The following is a 14,221-nucleotide window of genomic DNA, read 5'->3' as shown; positions in this document are numbered from 1 at the left end:
AAAAGCCTTACACAGTGGGGCACTTTATGCAATCCTGTGCTTCCCACACACCAATCTGCTGAGGGCATGTTTACTTTAAAATATCCTTTAAGAAAAAAAAAAAACAGGCACAGATGTATGACTTTCTCTGTTCCACACCACAAACCAGGATGTCTTCTGGGGGGATTTTGGAGTAATCATATTTACCATCCCCTGGTTAGTAGTTTTAGCATGCCCCATTGGAGTGACTCATGGCTCTCACACTATATAAGGAGGCTTATTCTCAGCATGCAAGCCACAGGAGGTTCAGAGCTTCAGAAAAACCAAACATGACACCTACAACGTTAGCCGGCGTAGTTTTGGTAGTCTGTCTGGGCTCTTGTCTTTCAGTCCCCATTCCTCTAGAGGAAAGCTCAGAGCTCACGGATAATGACCTTCGCTTTGCACAGGTATGTACCCTTCTCATACACTGCACACTCAGGGGCTCCTGAGTCATTTACTTTGGACTTTTCTGGTAACATAGCTTATTAAATTGGGCAGCTCTTAAGGGGAGATGTACTAAGCCTTTGTGGAGCGATAAAGTACCAACCAATCAGCTCCTAACTGTAATTTTACAGGCTGTGTTTGAAAAATAAAGTTGATTGGTTGGTACTTTATCTTTCTCCAAGACTTAGTACATCTACCTCGTAGTACCTGTCAGTTGTTAATTGTTTTTTAAATTAAAAACAGAAATGCCATGTGTGTAATACTTCTTATACATTTTTTAACCCTTATTAAAAAATCCACATTTACGACCATACATTTAAAAGAATTAAACTCTAAAATACACCCGTCACCTACATGCATCTACACATAGGGCCTGATTCAGACCCACTCGCTAAGTTGCGCTCGCTCGGTCTGAGTGATTTTCGCCCATCTGCGCATGCGTATAATCATACTTGCCGACAATCAGCTCCAGCCTTCCGGGAGGGAGCTGATTGTCGGCTAATAGCAGGGGGCGGGCCCGGCCTTTGGGGGCGGAGCCGAGGGTGGGGGCGGCCATTTGGTGGCACACTGGGGGCGGGGACGGGATGCACGATCACGTCATCGTGACTCCGCCCCCTCTTCACAATGCTCTTATTTTCAGCATTGCGAAGCAGGGGGCGGGGCCACGATGACGCGATTCTGCACGAATCGCGTCACCGTGCCCCGCGCTGCGGGGTTTCCGTTTGTATCAGGGGGGAGGTTGGGAGGGTCAAAAGCTTCCGGGAGGCTTGCCTGCCTTTCTGGGGGCCCGGGAGCGGCACCCGAAAATTGGGAGGCTCCCGGCCAAATCGGGAGGGTAGGCAAGCCTGCGTATAATTTGCAGTGCGCGTGCGCAAGACAGTCTTTGCGATCTGATTTTGGTTGTTCGTAAGCCACTATCAGGTCGCTGCTTTGAGTGACAGATAGCGCAGTTTGTGGGTGGTAACAGGGGAAGGTGCTAGTGAACCGGGGAGTGGTGTTGCAAATGCAGGCGTGTCTGCCCGCCAAAACGCTTTAAAGGCCATGCATAATTAGCAAAGTAGCGTCATTGAACAGGTCACCTGCATGTTTTTCAGCCCTCACTGATCGCAGTGCTTGCGGTGGGGAAAGGCAACCTCAAGGACTGCGAGCAGCTCCGATGGCTCTCGATGTTCCCGATTAATCCTACAATTCCCGGAGATGACGTGTGTTGCGAGTGGCAAGGGGGCGTCTTTAAACACTAGCGAGCGCTCAGTGCCGTAGCTCGCTAAGACATAGTGGGCGTCCTTACACGACGCAGTGCGAGCACTTAATTTAAATATCCGGCCCCTTTTTGCCAGTGAGCGATCGCATCTTGCGAGCGGGTCTGAATGAGCTCCATAGTACAAACAGTGATGTGAGCTGATGTTCAGCTTAGCTTAAGGACCTGAGAGGAGTCACTCCTCAGTCATATCACTGGCTTTAGTGAATTCATACACTGCATTCTAATGAACAACAAGGAGTTACTGTATAAAGGCTACTAGAATACATATGATAGTGTCAGCTTTACTTTGTTTATTTTTTTTAGAATGTTCCCTGTTATGTGTTTGTTTATTGGAATATCACCCATTTTTACTTTACGCCTTAGAAATATCTGAGCACTTTGTATAGTTCTTCTTCTAACCCCGCCGGGATTCTGAGGAAAAGCGCCCACAGTGTGATAACCCAGCTTAAGGATTTGCAGGCCTTCTTTGGCCTGGATGTGACGGGCAAACTGGATGAAGAGACTCTTGAAGTGATGAAACAGCCAAGATGTGGCGTTCCTGATATAGGGGAATATAACTTCTTCCCACGGAAGCTAAAATGGCCCAGATACAATCTCACCTACAGGTATAATGTCTCTAGTTCTCCTCATGACAACTCTACACTCCAAAAGTTGTGTTCTTTATTCTGTGGTAAATAATTCACCTACATCGGTCTCATCGCAAGTCAGCCTGACCTAGGGGCTAGGGAAGGGCCAGGGAAAGGGCCTTCAATGAAACATATGTTAAGAAATAGGATTATAAATGCTATGGGGTCAATCCTATTCCATGCAAGGGTGCGAGATGCCGTTGCAACAGCATCGCAACCTCGTACCATTCGCGTTCCACTCTGAGCCCGAATTCACTTAATTTTGCTTAAATGACAGTTAGCTTTTCCAGTTTATATCTGTCCATGTGTTAATACATCTCCCCCTATGGCTGTTTAAGATGTTTATTCTGTTTTATTCATAGGATTGTTAATTACACCCCGGATTTACCACATGCAGATGTGGATAGGGCTATTAAGAAAGCACTGAAAGTATGGAGTGATGTCACACCATTAAACTTCACCAGGCTGCGGTCCGGCACAGCTGATATTATGATTTCCTTTGGAATACAAGGTAAAAAAAAAAAGTCCTAATTTTTTTTTCAGATTCTGTTGTAAATGTGACTATAGATGATTGATAGATGTTCAGCCTGTTGAGAATCCGTGATCTGGCTGGCAGATTCAGTAATGCAAAGATCCAACAGATTTTGAAAATACATTGCCATGTTTATTGTATTTGTCTGGTGGTAACCCTAATATCCTAACAGTCCTGGTTTTAGGAATATCCATGGTTGTGCACCGAAGATATAATAAAACTGACTGTGGTACTAATTAAGCCACCTGTGGCATGGATATTCTTAAACCCCGGGCAGTTAGTGTGCATTGAGGGACGATTATTTTATGATCATTTCAGTTTATACTGCCCAATGTCATTACAAAAGCTTGTGATATTATTTACTTTAATATGTCATAGTTATTTGAACAATATAAACTCCCCATCGCCTGATGAGTGTTCTCTCCTAACAGTGCAGGGTAAATCATCAACCATAGTCATAATGAAATAATGACACAGCGACTTATATAAGGGGAAAGGAAGGTCAGCTTTATTTAATTTTAAACTAATGAAACTATTTAATGTATAACTGAACTAACTAATAGAATAAGAAAGAAAGACAGACAAAGTATGGTGGCGCAGAAAGAACGGCCCCACAATGCAAGATCACCAACTGCATACTCAAATCGATCTTCTAAATGGGAGGCGAGCAGCCAGCCCATTACCACACCCAAGGTATCCACCTCCCACCCCAATGACACGACGTGAGGCCCACCAGGTTAGGTGGTTGCCGCTGACCCCAGTAGGGTAAATCAGCCTAAGCCATGTATTGGAAGGGAGAGCACCTCAAGCTCCAAAGACAGATGGCGACTGCTACCGTTCTTTCCCGCCACAAGAAAAGCCGACGCCAAACAACTCAATGGAGGGAGGGCGGGAAACAGCCGACCAGAGAAATTTCTATAAAATGGCTGCCAAGCAGCAACTCTGAAATAGTACTGACCCACCCTCTGCCAATCCTATAGGCTAACCAAACCTAACCCAACCCAACAACACTACCTCACTAAACAACTAGCCCCTTCTTGTCTAGAGGCCGACACCCACAGGCTCAGGTGTTTACTTTAACTACTTGCATATAAAATGCACTCCGTCCTAATTCTTAAAATTTGGATACCTTCAGAAAACATTTTACTGCATATGGCCCAGAGGTTCCCAAATGCCATTACAGTCCAGGTTTTAAGGATATCCATGCTTGCCCAGATGGTTTAATCAAATTGACTGAGATGCTAGTTAAGTCACCTGTGCTCAAGCATGGATATCCTTAAAATGTGGACTGTAATGGCGGAGTTTGGGAACCTCTGGTATATGCCTTACCAGGGGCGTATTTATAAGTGGTGCAAGGTGTACGGTGCACACGGGCCCCTGTGTCCAGGGTGGCCCACACACCGCACACCCTGCACCCAATTAAATATACTAATCTCTCCATTGGCCCGGCGCTGGCTGCAGCGCTGCAGAAATCTCCGGGAAAATGGCCACCGTGGCCATTTCCCTGGTGATTTGCGCATGCGCAGTAGAGATGTCCTGGGAAAGCAGTGCGGGTGCCATGTTCCCGGAGACTTGCGCATGTGCAGTAGACTTTGGAGGGGGCACGATCAGATCCTGCACACGGACCCCCTCCTGTCTTAAAGTACCTCTGTGCCTTACTGCCACTTTTATTAAACACATTGGTTTATCCATCTACAGATAGATAAAGCAATGTATTTAGTATTTATTTACAGTAGTAAAGTTAAATAGTGCAAATAGAGACTAATAAATTAAAGATATTTGTAGGTAGTAAAGCCCCTTAAATTACACAGAAAGCTATCTGTCACTACCGATGAAACATATCACAGGTATATTTGCTATTAAGGCAATATACAGTTGTTTAAGTAGAATGTATTTACAGAAATTTACTATCTCCAGACCCCCCTATGTTTCTCCATCCCCAGGCCCCCTGCATCTAGGCCCCCTGTTTCTCTCCAGGCACCCCTGTGTCTCTCCATCCGTAGACCCCCTTGTGTCTTTCCAGACCCCCTGTGTCTCTCCAGGCCTCCCTGTGTTTCTTCATCTCCAGGCCCCCTTGTGTCTCTCCAGGCTCCCATTTGTCTCTCCATCTCCAGGCCACCCTGCAAATCAATCTAGGGACCCCACTTTAGTCTCCCCTGTGTCTCTCTCCAGGCTCCCCTGTGTGACCCCAGGCCCCTCTTCATCTCCAGGTAAAAGGTCCCCTAAAGCGCTTCTTGGCTAAAAGCACAGTTTCTTCAGAGGGAAAATGTACAGCCGTTTCTTCAGATTTACATAACACTGCAATATCAACACCTGTACACACAACATTTCCAACATATAAAACTTACAGTACTTCTCCTGACACCTCTTACATCTTCAGCGGGCCTGCCATAGTGATTCCTATAACTGGTACCGTCAGCTGTGATGAAACCCAATATCAACGTGTTGATATTGAGGCATCACCTGTTGATTTGGATTCACTACAGATGAAGACACTAAGACACTAATGATGGTAAGACTTCAGAAATGATAAGTTGTAAATACAACCTACTAAAGAGTGCATATAGAAAACACAAATATGATGGCGAGTATATTTGCAAAACATTTTTGCATTTAGGGCCTGATTCATTACCGATCGCAACGGCGATTATGTATGGAATTGGGCGATTGTTGCGTTCTGCGTATGCTTCGCAGTGCGCGAAGACTACGATTGCAGTGACTGATTGATTGACAGGAAGTGAGCATTCGGGGGTGGTGACGGGGGGGTGGTGGTTGGCGAAATGCAGGTGTGCCTGTGCGTTTGTACGCCGTTACAGGGGTGTGCATAAATTAGCCATTGCAATGCCATACACAGCTTGGGCTTTCACTGCGTGTGATGAGGTTGAGTAAGATCAGAGCTTGTGCAAGTGTGCGTGAGGCTCTGATTGTACTCGATGTTACCGATGGTTTTGCAGACTTGCAAAGTATTACGGATGTGTGTAAGGTAAAGTGGGCGTCCGTATGTTAAGCTGCGACGGCATTGCGATTACAATCATTAGCATATTTTCGCAGTCAGACTGCGTGCATAATCGCAACTGCGATCTCAATATCGATCCGTAATGAATCAGTCCCTTAATCCATTACAACAAAAGCTTGGATTGAGACCCACACAGTTAGCGGCCAGTCAGGAGGCTGGAAGACAAGAGACAAAATGAAGTGTGAAGTGTAAGTTTGGATTTGAACATAAATGGTACCTGACATACTACCCTAATGGCTTCCCTCATTATACACTTCCCACCTGGGGATTGGCGACACTAATGTGGGAACTATTTTTGGCTATATAGGCACTGTACTGATACACACACTCTGCATGCATTGTGGTCAATTTATTAATGTTGATTTGAAGCACTGAGTTATTGCCAGTGAATACTGATATCAATTGTTTCAATTTTCCCTGTCTTTAGAACATGGTGATTACTACCCATTTGATGGTCCCAATGGTTTGCTGGCTCATGCTTTCCCCCCGGGAGAAAAAATTGGAGGCGACACTCATTTTGATGATGATGAAATATTCACAAACGACTACAAAGGTATATGGCAGGGTTCTGAACAGATGTGTACTGTAGATCTGGGATGTGCAGTCAGGGTAGGCGGGGAGGCAGAGCTCCTGAGATTTTATATAAAAATTATTAGAATAACACAAAGAAGATATTTATAACTATAAACATCTTCTTTGTTTACTTTAATCATTTTTATAGTTAACACTCACCAGCTTTGTGGAGCTCCCTGGGACTGCAGGAAGATGAGAGATGAGGCAGCAACAGCTCTGCCTCTCTTCTGTATAGTCAGACACTGCTTGCAGAGCTAAGGGAGGGGCCACACCACGGGCAGTAAGCTGCACAAAAAGAGAGCCAATAGAGCCATGTGTCTGAGTATGGGGGGCGTGCCTTGAGCTTTGATGGACACCTTGGATATGTCATGTGACCAGGAAGTGCACTGCAGTGTTTAGAGATCGGAGCTCAGTCAGCAGAAGAAAGAGAAGACACAGTAATGCAGGTAGGAGAATCAATGGGCACTGAAGCTTAGTGTAGTGAGAGCTAAAGTTACAGTGAGTAAGGGGTGAGACAGGCTTTCAGCACTCAGACCCATCTCCATGTGTGCCTCCCCAGCCATTGACCTCACCGCACGTCAGTGCTGTGAGTAGATGGAGGAGTCTCATGGGAAGGCAATTTTATTGAAATGTAACAGAGTAGAATAAAAGTTGGATATACACATTACGACCCACTCACACCAGTAGCCTGAATTGTACAAATCACCCATTTGGTGGTCAGACCATTCCAAGGGACTCTACTGCTGATGTCAGTCTGGGATTGCAAACACCCACCAAAGGCGGTCACCAGCCTATCCTAGAATCTTAGAATAAACCATGTGATTCCAATCACTCTCAGCGCTGAGTATAGTTACAAAATTTCATGGCGTATTAGAATGTTGCCATTTGCTATTCTCCATGGAATCACATTGGCAGAGGTTCTAGATCCACTTGTTAACAGTTTTAGATATTAAGCTCCTAATGCAAAAAAAAGTCTACTTGAGCCTTCGATTAGTTGAATAGTTCTGAAGAATAATAATAATATATTGCAGGATACAATCTGTTTATTGTCGCTGCTCATGAATTTGGCCATGCGCTGGGGCTGGACCACTCCAGGGATCCAGGGTCTCTGATGTATCCGGTGTACACATACACGGAGACCAGTAGCTTTGTTCTTCCTGATGATGACGTGCAGGGGATCCAGGAACTGTATGGTGAGTATCACACATATGATATTGATTGATGGGTTCTCACATATGTCAAGAGTGACCCGTTAGGAATGTTATTGTGTATTCTAGGACCTGGTAACAGAGACCCGAACCCAAAACATCCCAAAACACCCGAGAAGTGCGACCCAGAGCTGGATATTGATGCAATAACGGAGCTCAGGGGGGAAAAGTTTATCTTCAAAGACAGGTTGGTAGAATAGGATGACTAACAGGGCATTTAGAATTAAATGTACGATCCATCACTGTAATAAAGGGATTTCTGTGTATCTCTCCTGTGACTAGATTCTTTTGGAGGGTTCATCCTCAGATGGTAGAAGCTGAGTTGGTCTTGATTAAGTCTTTCTGGCCTGAACTTCCCAATAAAATTGATGCTGCTTACGAATATCCAGAGAAGGATCTTGTATATATTTTTAGAGGTATGGTCCTACTGACAAATGAGTCATTTTCACATAGACACATCTTTGTTAATCATTTTGTAATGACTACAATTGGGGTATTGCGTGATCCAATCAGACGACATACTGTTGTCTGCACCTGAAACTACATTTTATCATTTGTCGGCACTGATCCATTCGAATACAGAGTGCATCTATTTTCAGGCTGGATTTGATTTTTGGCCCCGGTAGGCCGTTAGCATTGTGTAGCCCCATATGGTTACCGTACCACTGCCGCATGGCTATGTGGTTCCAGCCTCCCCCCTCCAACTCCTAGCTAAAGGTGACACTTTATTTTACTTGGCATAGGAGGTACACATGTCTGTACAACTATGGTGCACTGTGGGGAAGATAATAGCTTATTTCTGCCTGTTTTATCAAACATTGCAAATAGGATAAGGCTTATTACACATTCTCTAATGAAAGACCCTGAGTGACTGAGTGATGTTGGGCTGGTGCCTGTTTATTAGGTGCATAAGAACTCTCTCAGACGGATTAGGCCAGCACAATAGGTAGTTCTTGATTGTGAATATACACACTAGGCATACTGTATTCTGTAATGGATAAGCCCCGAATATACTAAATACATCGTTTTTTTTAAATATAGTTCAAAACCATACTATTTACTATTATCAATATATGATGTGATATAATATTAAATAGGCAACAAGTATCATGTGGTAATGGCCGATCACTGATTCTCACAGCAATTGATCTGGAGGGGTGGATTATTCAGTGTGTCATCTGATTGGTTGTGAGCCCACCAATCAGTCAGGGCTTCTATGCCACTTCAACACTCTAATTATTAAAACCTCTGTTTGACGACCGCATTAGAAAAATAAGGATAGGTATTTAAGGCGGGATGTACTAAGCATCACATTCGCAATACGGTACATCCCGCCTCTCAACAGGTACATACCGCGGCTGATTACCGCGGTATGTACGTAGAAATGCGATATACATCGCAAAGGACAGTTCTGCCATTAAGAGCTGTCCTTTGCGATGCTCCCAGATAGAGGGACTTCCATGTTTAATGCCCAGAAGTCCCTTTGACGTCCTTCTGCTCATGCGCAGAAGGCTGCATGCCGTGGCAGGGGGTGGGGGGTGGGGGGAGTGATGGGAGGGATCCGATTGGATCCCTCTCAGGGGAGGCCCCTGTTAAAATGCCCATAGGCTTCTATTGGGTAATGCCACCTGAAGATAGCGTTCCCACCTGGGACAAAGCTGCATTCCGGTGCTTAGTACATATGGAAAATGCGGTACAACCCTCAAAACTGGCATTTTCAGGGGTTTTACCGCATTTTTCCACTTTAGTACATCCCGCCCAAAGTATTTACCGCCCGCAAAGTGCATACACAACTGCTATAATAATTCCAAAATGCCACTGACAAAAACACAACAAAATAAAGAAGCAGCACACGATAGGTAGATCATTTTAGACAAAATGTTCTGCTTGGTAGAAGCCTAATAATTAATATGACAATACTAATTGTGACAGTCACAGTAAATGTTGCATGGTTATACTATATCTACTGTGATGTGTAAGATACTGTCATTTCATTATACCTTTTACAGGGAAGAAATTTTGGGCTCTGAATGGATATGATATAGTGGATGATTATCCCAAAAAATTGCATGAGCTTGGATTTCCAAAAACTCTCAAATCTATAGATGCAGCCGTTCATAATGATGCCACTGGCAAAACGCTTTTCTTCACTGGAGACAAATATTGGAGGTATGAAATATAATGTCCGGCAGTGAAGCCAATGGTACACTACCCCTTTCAATAAGCACTGGGGGATCATTTTCAGGCACAGCAATCTCACAATATCGCTGGTGATATTGGGCGGGATGTACTAAAGTGTAAAACTGCATTTTCGTGGGGTTGTACTGCATTTTCCATATGTACTAAGGCCCTGATTCAGAGCCGGACGCTCTTTCAGAGCGCTCGCTCTGAATCAGGGCGGCATATTTTTTTTTGAGCCGGCCTCCTGGCTTTAGCGAGCGGCCAGGTGATGGTCGCGATGGTCGCGACCATCGGGCTTGCGACGAGACCCTTGTCTCTAATAGAGCCGGAAGCTCACTACTGGCATCGCTCGTGATGTCAGTAGGGCCACCCCCAAACGGCAGGCGTTCCTTCCCCAAACTGCCTACAAAACATGGAGAATTTCTCACTCGCTCTGGGGCTCGTGTGCGCACTACCCGGCCATCGACCCGCTCGCGAGCGATATGCGCTTGCGAGCAGGTCTGAATCAGGCCCTAAGGCCGGTGCTTCGTCCAGGTGGGTAACGCCATCTTCAGGGGGCGTTACCCAATAGAAGCCTACGGGCTTCTTATCGGGATGCTCTCCCTGAGAGGGATCCTATCGGAACACTCCCAACTCTGGGAGGACACCAGTGGGACTTCTGGGTGTTAAACCATTGGTAAAGATTTCAACGTCCAGTTCAGTAGGGAGAGAGGGACAGATCTCAGTTACTGCAGTGAACATTTTATACTTTATTTGATTACTGTGCTCTGTTTCAGTTATGATGAAGAACGTATGACTATAGACAAAGGCTACCCCAGGTTTATAGCAGATGACTTTCTGGGAATTGGCGATAAAGTTGATGCAGCGTACAGAAGAAATGGTAAATATTGGACTACCACCTTACTGTATTTTGACACCTTTTCTTATTAATCCTTTACACCAGCTATTGTTTTTTTTTAAATAAACCACATAGGGACATATTTATTAAACCAACCAATTAATGCAGGGAAATGTGTATATATTTATATATTATATATATTATATATATATATATATATATATTTATATATATATATTTGTAAGTGACTTATTTTTGCAGTTTGTCATTATTTTACAGTTATGCCATTTTAGCAATTCTCCATTGCATCGGTGAAAAATATCTAGATTGAGAAGGATTTCTTATCACCCTGGGGCTGTCACTCTGCTCTACTGAGCATGTGCAGAGTCAGTAAATTGCTGGACTTAAATCACCATTCAATTCAAAGAAAACTCCAGCCTGGCTTTTATTGTGCACTATGTTATAAACATAAAAAAAGGGTCTCTCTTGCGTGACCCTGTTGACCTATAATGTAATAGGTTCTAAAAGGCAGGAAATATTAGGAGGACGTTTGCTTTGATGAACTGTGAAAAATAAGCAACCTGTTTCTTCCAATATTGGTAGGTTCAAAAGCCAGATGGGGCTGGACTGCAGCATACAGGGGGTGTGGCCTGTGTTTGGCCTTTGCTTAGCAGAAAAAAAATATATTATATTGTTGCATGCAGTGATGGCTATCAGAGGCTGTACCAGCTATGGTCAATGGTTTTATACCATTGTTAAGAAACCATTGATGGTTTAGAGTAGACATTGATGGTTGAGTGCTGCACATGCACAGACCTCAGCCTTCAGACCGGTGCCACCAATGTTTTCTCAGCATCGAGGGATGCACCATCAATAGGTAAAAAACACTTGCCATCTAGGGCAAAACCATCGATAGTAGATGGGCATCATTAGTAGAGGCACATGTCTCCACTGCATCCGACAGGGTATATACATCCCAACCTCCCGCCAATCAGGACTATTGTGCTGAATGCAAGATGGTGGGACAGGCCCATCAATATCTAAACATCTGAAAGAGAATGTCTATTTATATATTGTTATATGTCTATTTTAGGCTACATTTACTTCTTCAATGGGCCCCTTCAATATGAATACAGCGTTTGGAGTAGAAAAGTAACCCGTGTAATGAAGACCAACTCTCTCCTGTGGTGCTAATCCTCTGAATGTCCATTGTCCCCCTTATGGCAGACAGTGGTGGAGTCTGGTGCAGAATCACATCTACTGTATCCATGTATGTTAAACACACCCTGGGTAATTAGAATGCCCTCCCCCCTGTGTCCCTGCCCCGTGGGGGCCCAGGCCAGTTCAGCAGGGGCAAGGGAACGTGGCCACACCTCCCAGATTTGGCCATGCTTCTCCTGCACTCGGGGCCCCGTGGATGTCTCAATGGCCCTGCAGAGCCATAGGGGTGACATTCTGCACACACTTTTTTTTTGTACATTAATAATTCAGAGTGGGCATAAATGACCCCCAGAGTAGTCTGCATATTAATTGAGGGGGCAATCAGATTGGGCAGATAGTATGGATATAAATGGATATGTGTTAGATTGATACAGATGTCATTATTAGGTTTGTCTAGTGATGCTCAGTCATTTCTAGTAACACAAAAATGAGAAGAGAAACGCGTCTGCCTGGTGCAGAATAACTATTCACCAAAAGGATTTTTCTTATTACATGTTATAGCACTGCTGGTTTGGTTTATTATGAATAATATATTTTTTTTAGCTATTTATTGTCCCTCGTTGCTAGTGACGTAGGTTTCATGGTGCATTAGTCTGTTTCTTACCAGGTGTTGTAGTTTCAATATAGAAATGGTTAACGGTGCTGCTTTTTAAGCAAAAAAAATTGTTGCCTGTTTAATATAACACAGGTGATAAACATGTACCCGTCGCCCACGCGTAAAAGAGGCAGCCATTTTGTGTGCTGAACCAATATACTTAGTACAGTCTATCAAGTCACATTCACTAAGAACTAGTGACATCACTAAGGGACCTATTTATAAATAATTAAATATTTGCAGGATATTCCCAGAAAACTGCCATTTTCCGGGGGTACCCGCAAATATTAAGTTTGCCCCAGATGTACTATGGAGGGATCGCAGCAGATATCCTTGCTCCGCAGTCCTTCCATTTTCATCCGCTGCCGGATTTACCACGCTCCGGAATGGGAAGCACATTGCGAATTTGGGTGAAAAATATTTATCACATTCACATTAAAAATGTGGATTGAGATAAATATGCCCAGGCCCGCCAAGAGCTGCGGCGGGCCCGGGTAACAGGGGGCGTGGCCTAACCGCGGGAGGCGTGGCCATGCCCTCTTCGGGAAAAAAATATCGGCGCTGCGCGTTGGCGAGGGGGGCGCTCTGAGCCCCCTCAGCCCAGCACAAAGCCAGGTGGGGAGCGATCAGTGTGATCGCTCCCCCCACAGGCATAGGAGACGCTGTGTGCTGGGCTGCTGTGAGGGAGGGGGGGGCGACATAGGACCCGGGACCCCGCCGGGCCCCTCAGGAAGCCCGGGCCCGGGTAATTTGTACCCGCTCCCCCCCCCCCCTCTCGGCGCCCCTGTATATGCTCCTAAGGCACAAAATGGCTGTTCCCACTGTATGTAGGTGCTAGGTCCCCTGACTCCATTGTATGTATGTATATTCAATGACTTGCATGTCCTTATAAGAATATGTTTGTCTATTTGGTATGTTTTTTTTTTAAAAACAGACGATGTTTCTCATGAATTCCTAAGCTGAATGTCATAATAAAAAATATATTTACAAAATGTTGTTTTTCTTCTGCCACATTTCATTAGATTGCAAACACTAAGTTACACACATTCTCTCAGTTTCTCTATGTCCTGGAATAACCCTGACCTGTTGACGGAGCGAAAAATGAAATCCTAATAGGCGTCATTCAGTTTTTTTGCTGGAAGTTACTGCTTCATGAGTCAATGTAAATCACATAGGGAATATAGTACCAAACTGCAAGCTCTCCCAGCCCAAATGGCCTTCATGTAATATCATATGGAAGTGCAAGTGAGGATTACGGGCACCTGGGGGGGTAAATTTACTAAGACGGGAGTTCTATTAAGAAGTGATGTTGCAACCAATCAGATTCTACTTCTCATGCATCTAGCACCTTCTAGAAGATAATACCTGGAATCTGATTGGTTGCTATGGGCAACATCACTTCTTAATAGAACTCGCATCTTAGTAAATTTACCCAGGAACGTCTAGTCTGGATGGAAAATAAGGTGTAAGGAAGATAAGTCCTACTTAAAGGGACACAGGGTCTGATTCAGGAAGGAACGCAGCTGCGAATTTGCACGCACCCCGTCGATATTGTTTCGCACTGGGCATGCGTATGCATCGTACTGCGCGTGCACGAACTAGCCACTGCGATCATGTAAGGGTGGGTCGAGTTCTCAGGAAACTGGACCCGCTCATCTCTAGTTATAAGCAGCTTATTAGATGTGTCTTAGTAGAAAAAATACTG

General features: G+C 44.6%; 1 protein-coding gene across 1 annotated transcript; it reads left to right on the top strand.

Annotated features, from left to right (window-relative positions):
- Positions 1 to 215: 215 nt before the first annotated feature.
- Positions 216 to 13,508, top strand: LOC148477474 (collagenase 3-like). Its single transcript, XM_088456748.1, has 10 exons — positions 216 to 428; positions 2,090 to 2,331; positions 2,715 to 2,863; positions 6,328 to 6,453; positions 7,505 to 7,666; positions 7,751 to 7,868; positions 7,964 to 8,097; positions 9,691 to 9,850; positions 10,639 to 10,742; positions 11,794 to 13,508. The coding sequence occupies exons 1-10, from the start codon at positions 231 to 233 to the stop codon at positions 11,892 to 11,894; spliced, it is 1,494 nt and encodes a 497-aa protein (XP_088312874.1). The 5' UTR covers positions 216 to 230; the 3' UTR covers positions 11,895 to 13,508.
- The last annotated feature ends 713 nt before the right edge of the window (positions 13,509 to 14,221 follow it).

The sequence above is a fragment of the Taudactylus pleione genome, unplaced genomic scaffold, assembly GCF_031769625.1.
Source record: "Taudactylus pleione unplaced genomic scaffold, aTauple2 ptg000711l, whole genome shotgun sequence".
Lineage (NCBI taxonomy): Eukaryota > Metazoa > Chordata > Amphibia > Anura > Myobatrachidae > Taudactylus > Taudactylus pleione.
Note: the sequence above shows the minus strand (reverse complement) of the source record. Positions and strands in the feature narration are given on the sequence as shown.

What these genes read in the sequence shown, in the direction of transcription:
- LOC148477474 (XM_088456748.1), top strand. Translation starts at nt 231, where the DNA reads ATGGCTCTCACACTATATAAGGAGGCTTATTCTCAGCATGCAAGCCAC. An exon ending in ATTCACAAACGACTACAAAG is followed by an intron (nt 6,454 to 7,504) that starts GTATATGGCAGG and finishes AATATATTGCAG; the next exon opens with GATACAATCTGTTTATTGTC. An exon ending in AAGTTTATCTTCAAAGACAG is followed by an intron (nt 7,869 to 7,963) that starts GTTGGTAGAATA and finishes TCCTGTGACTAG; the next exon opens with ATTCTTTTGGAGGGTTCATC.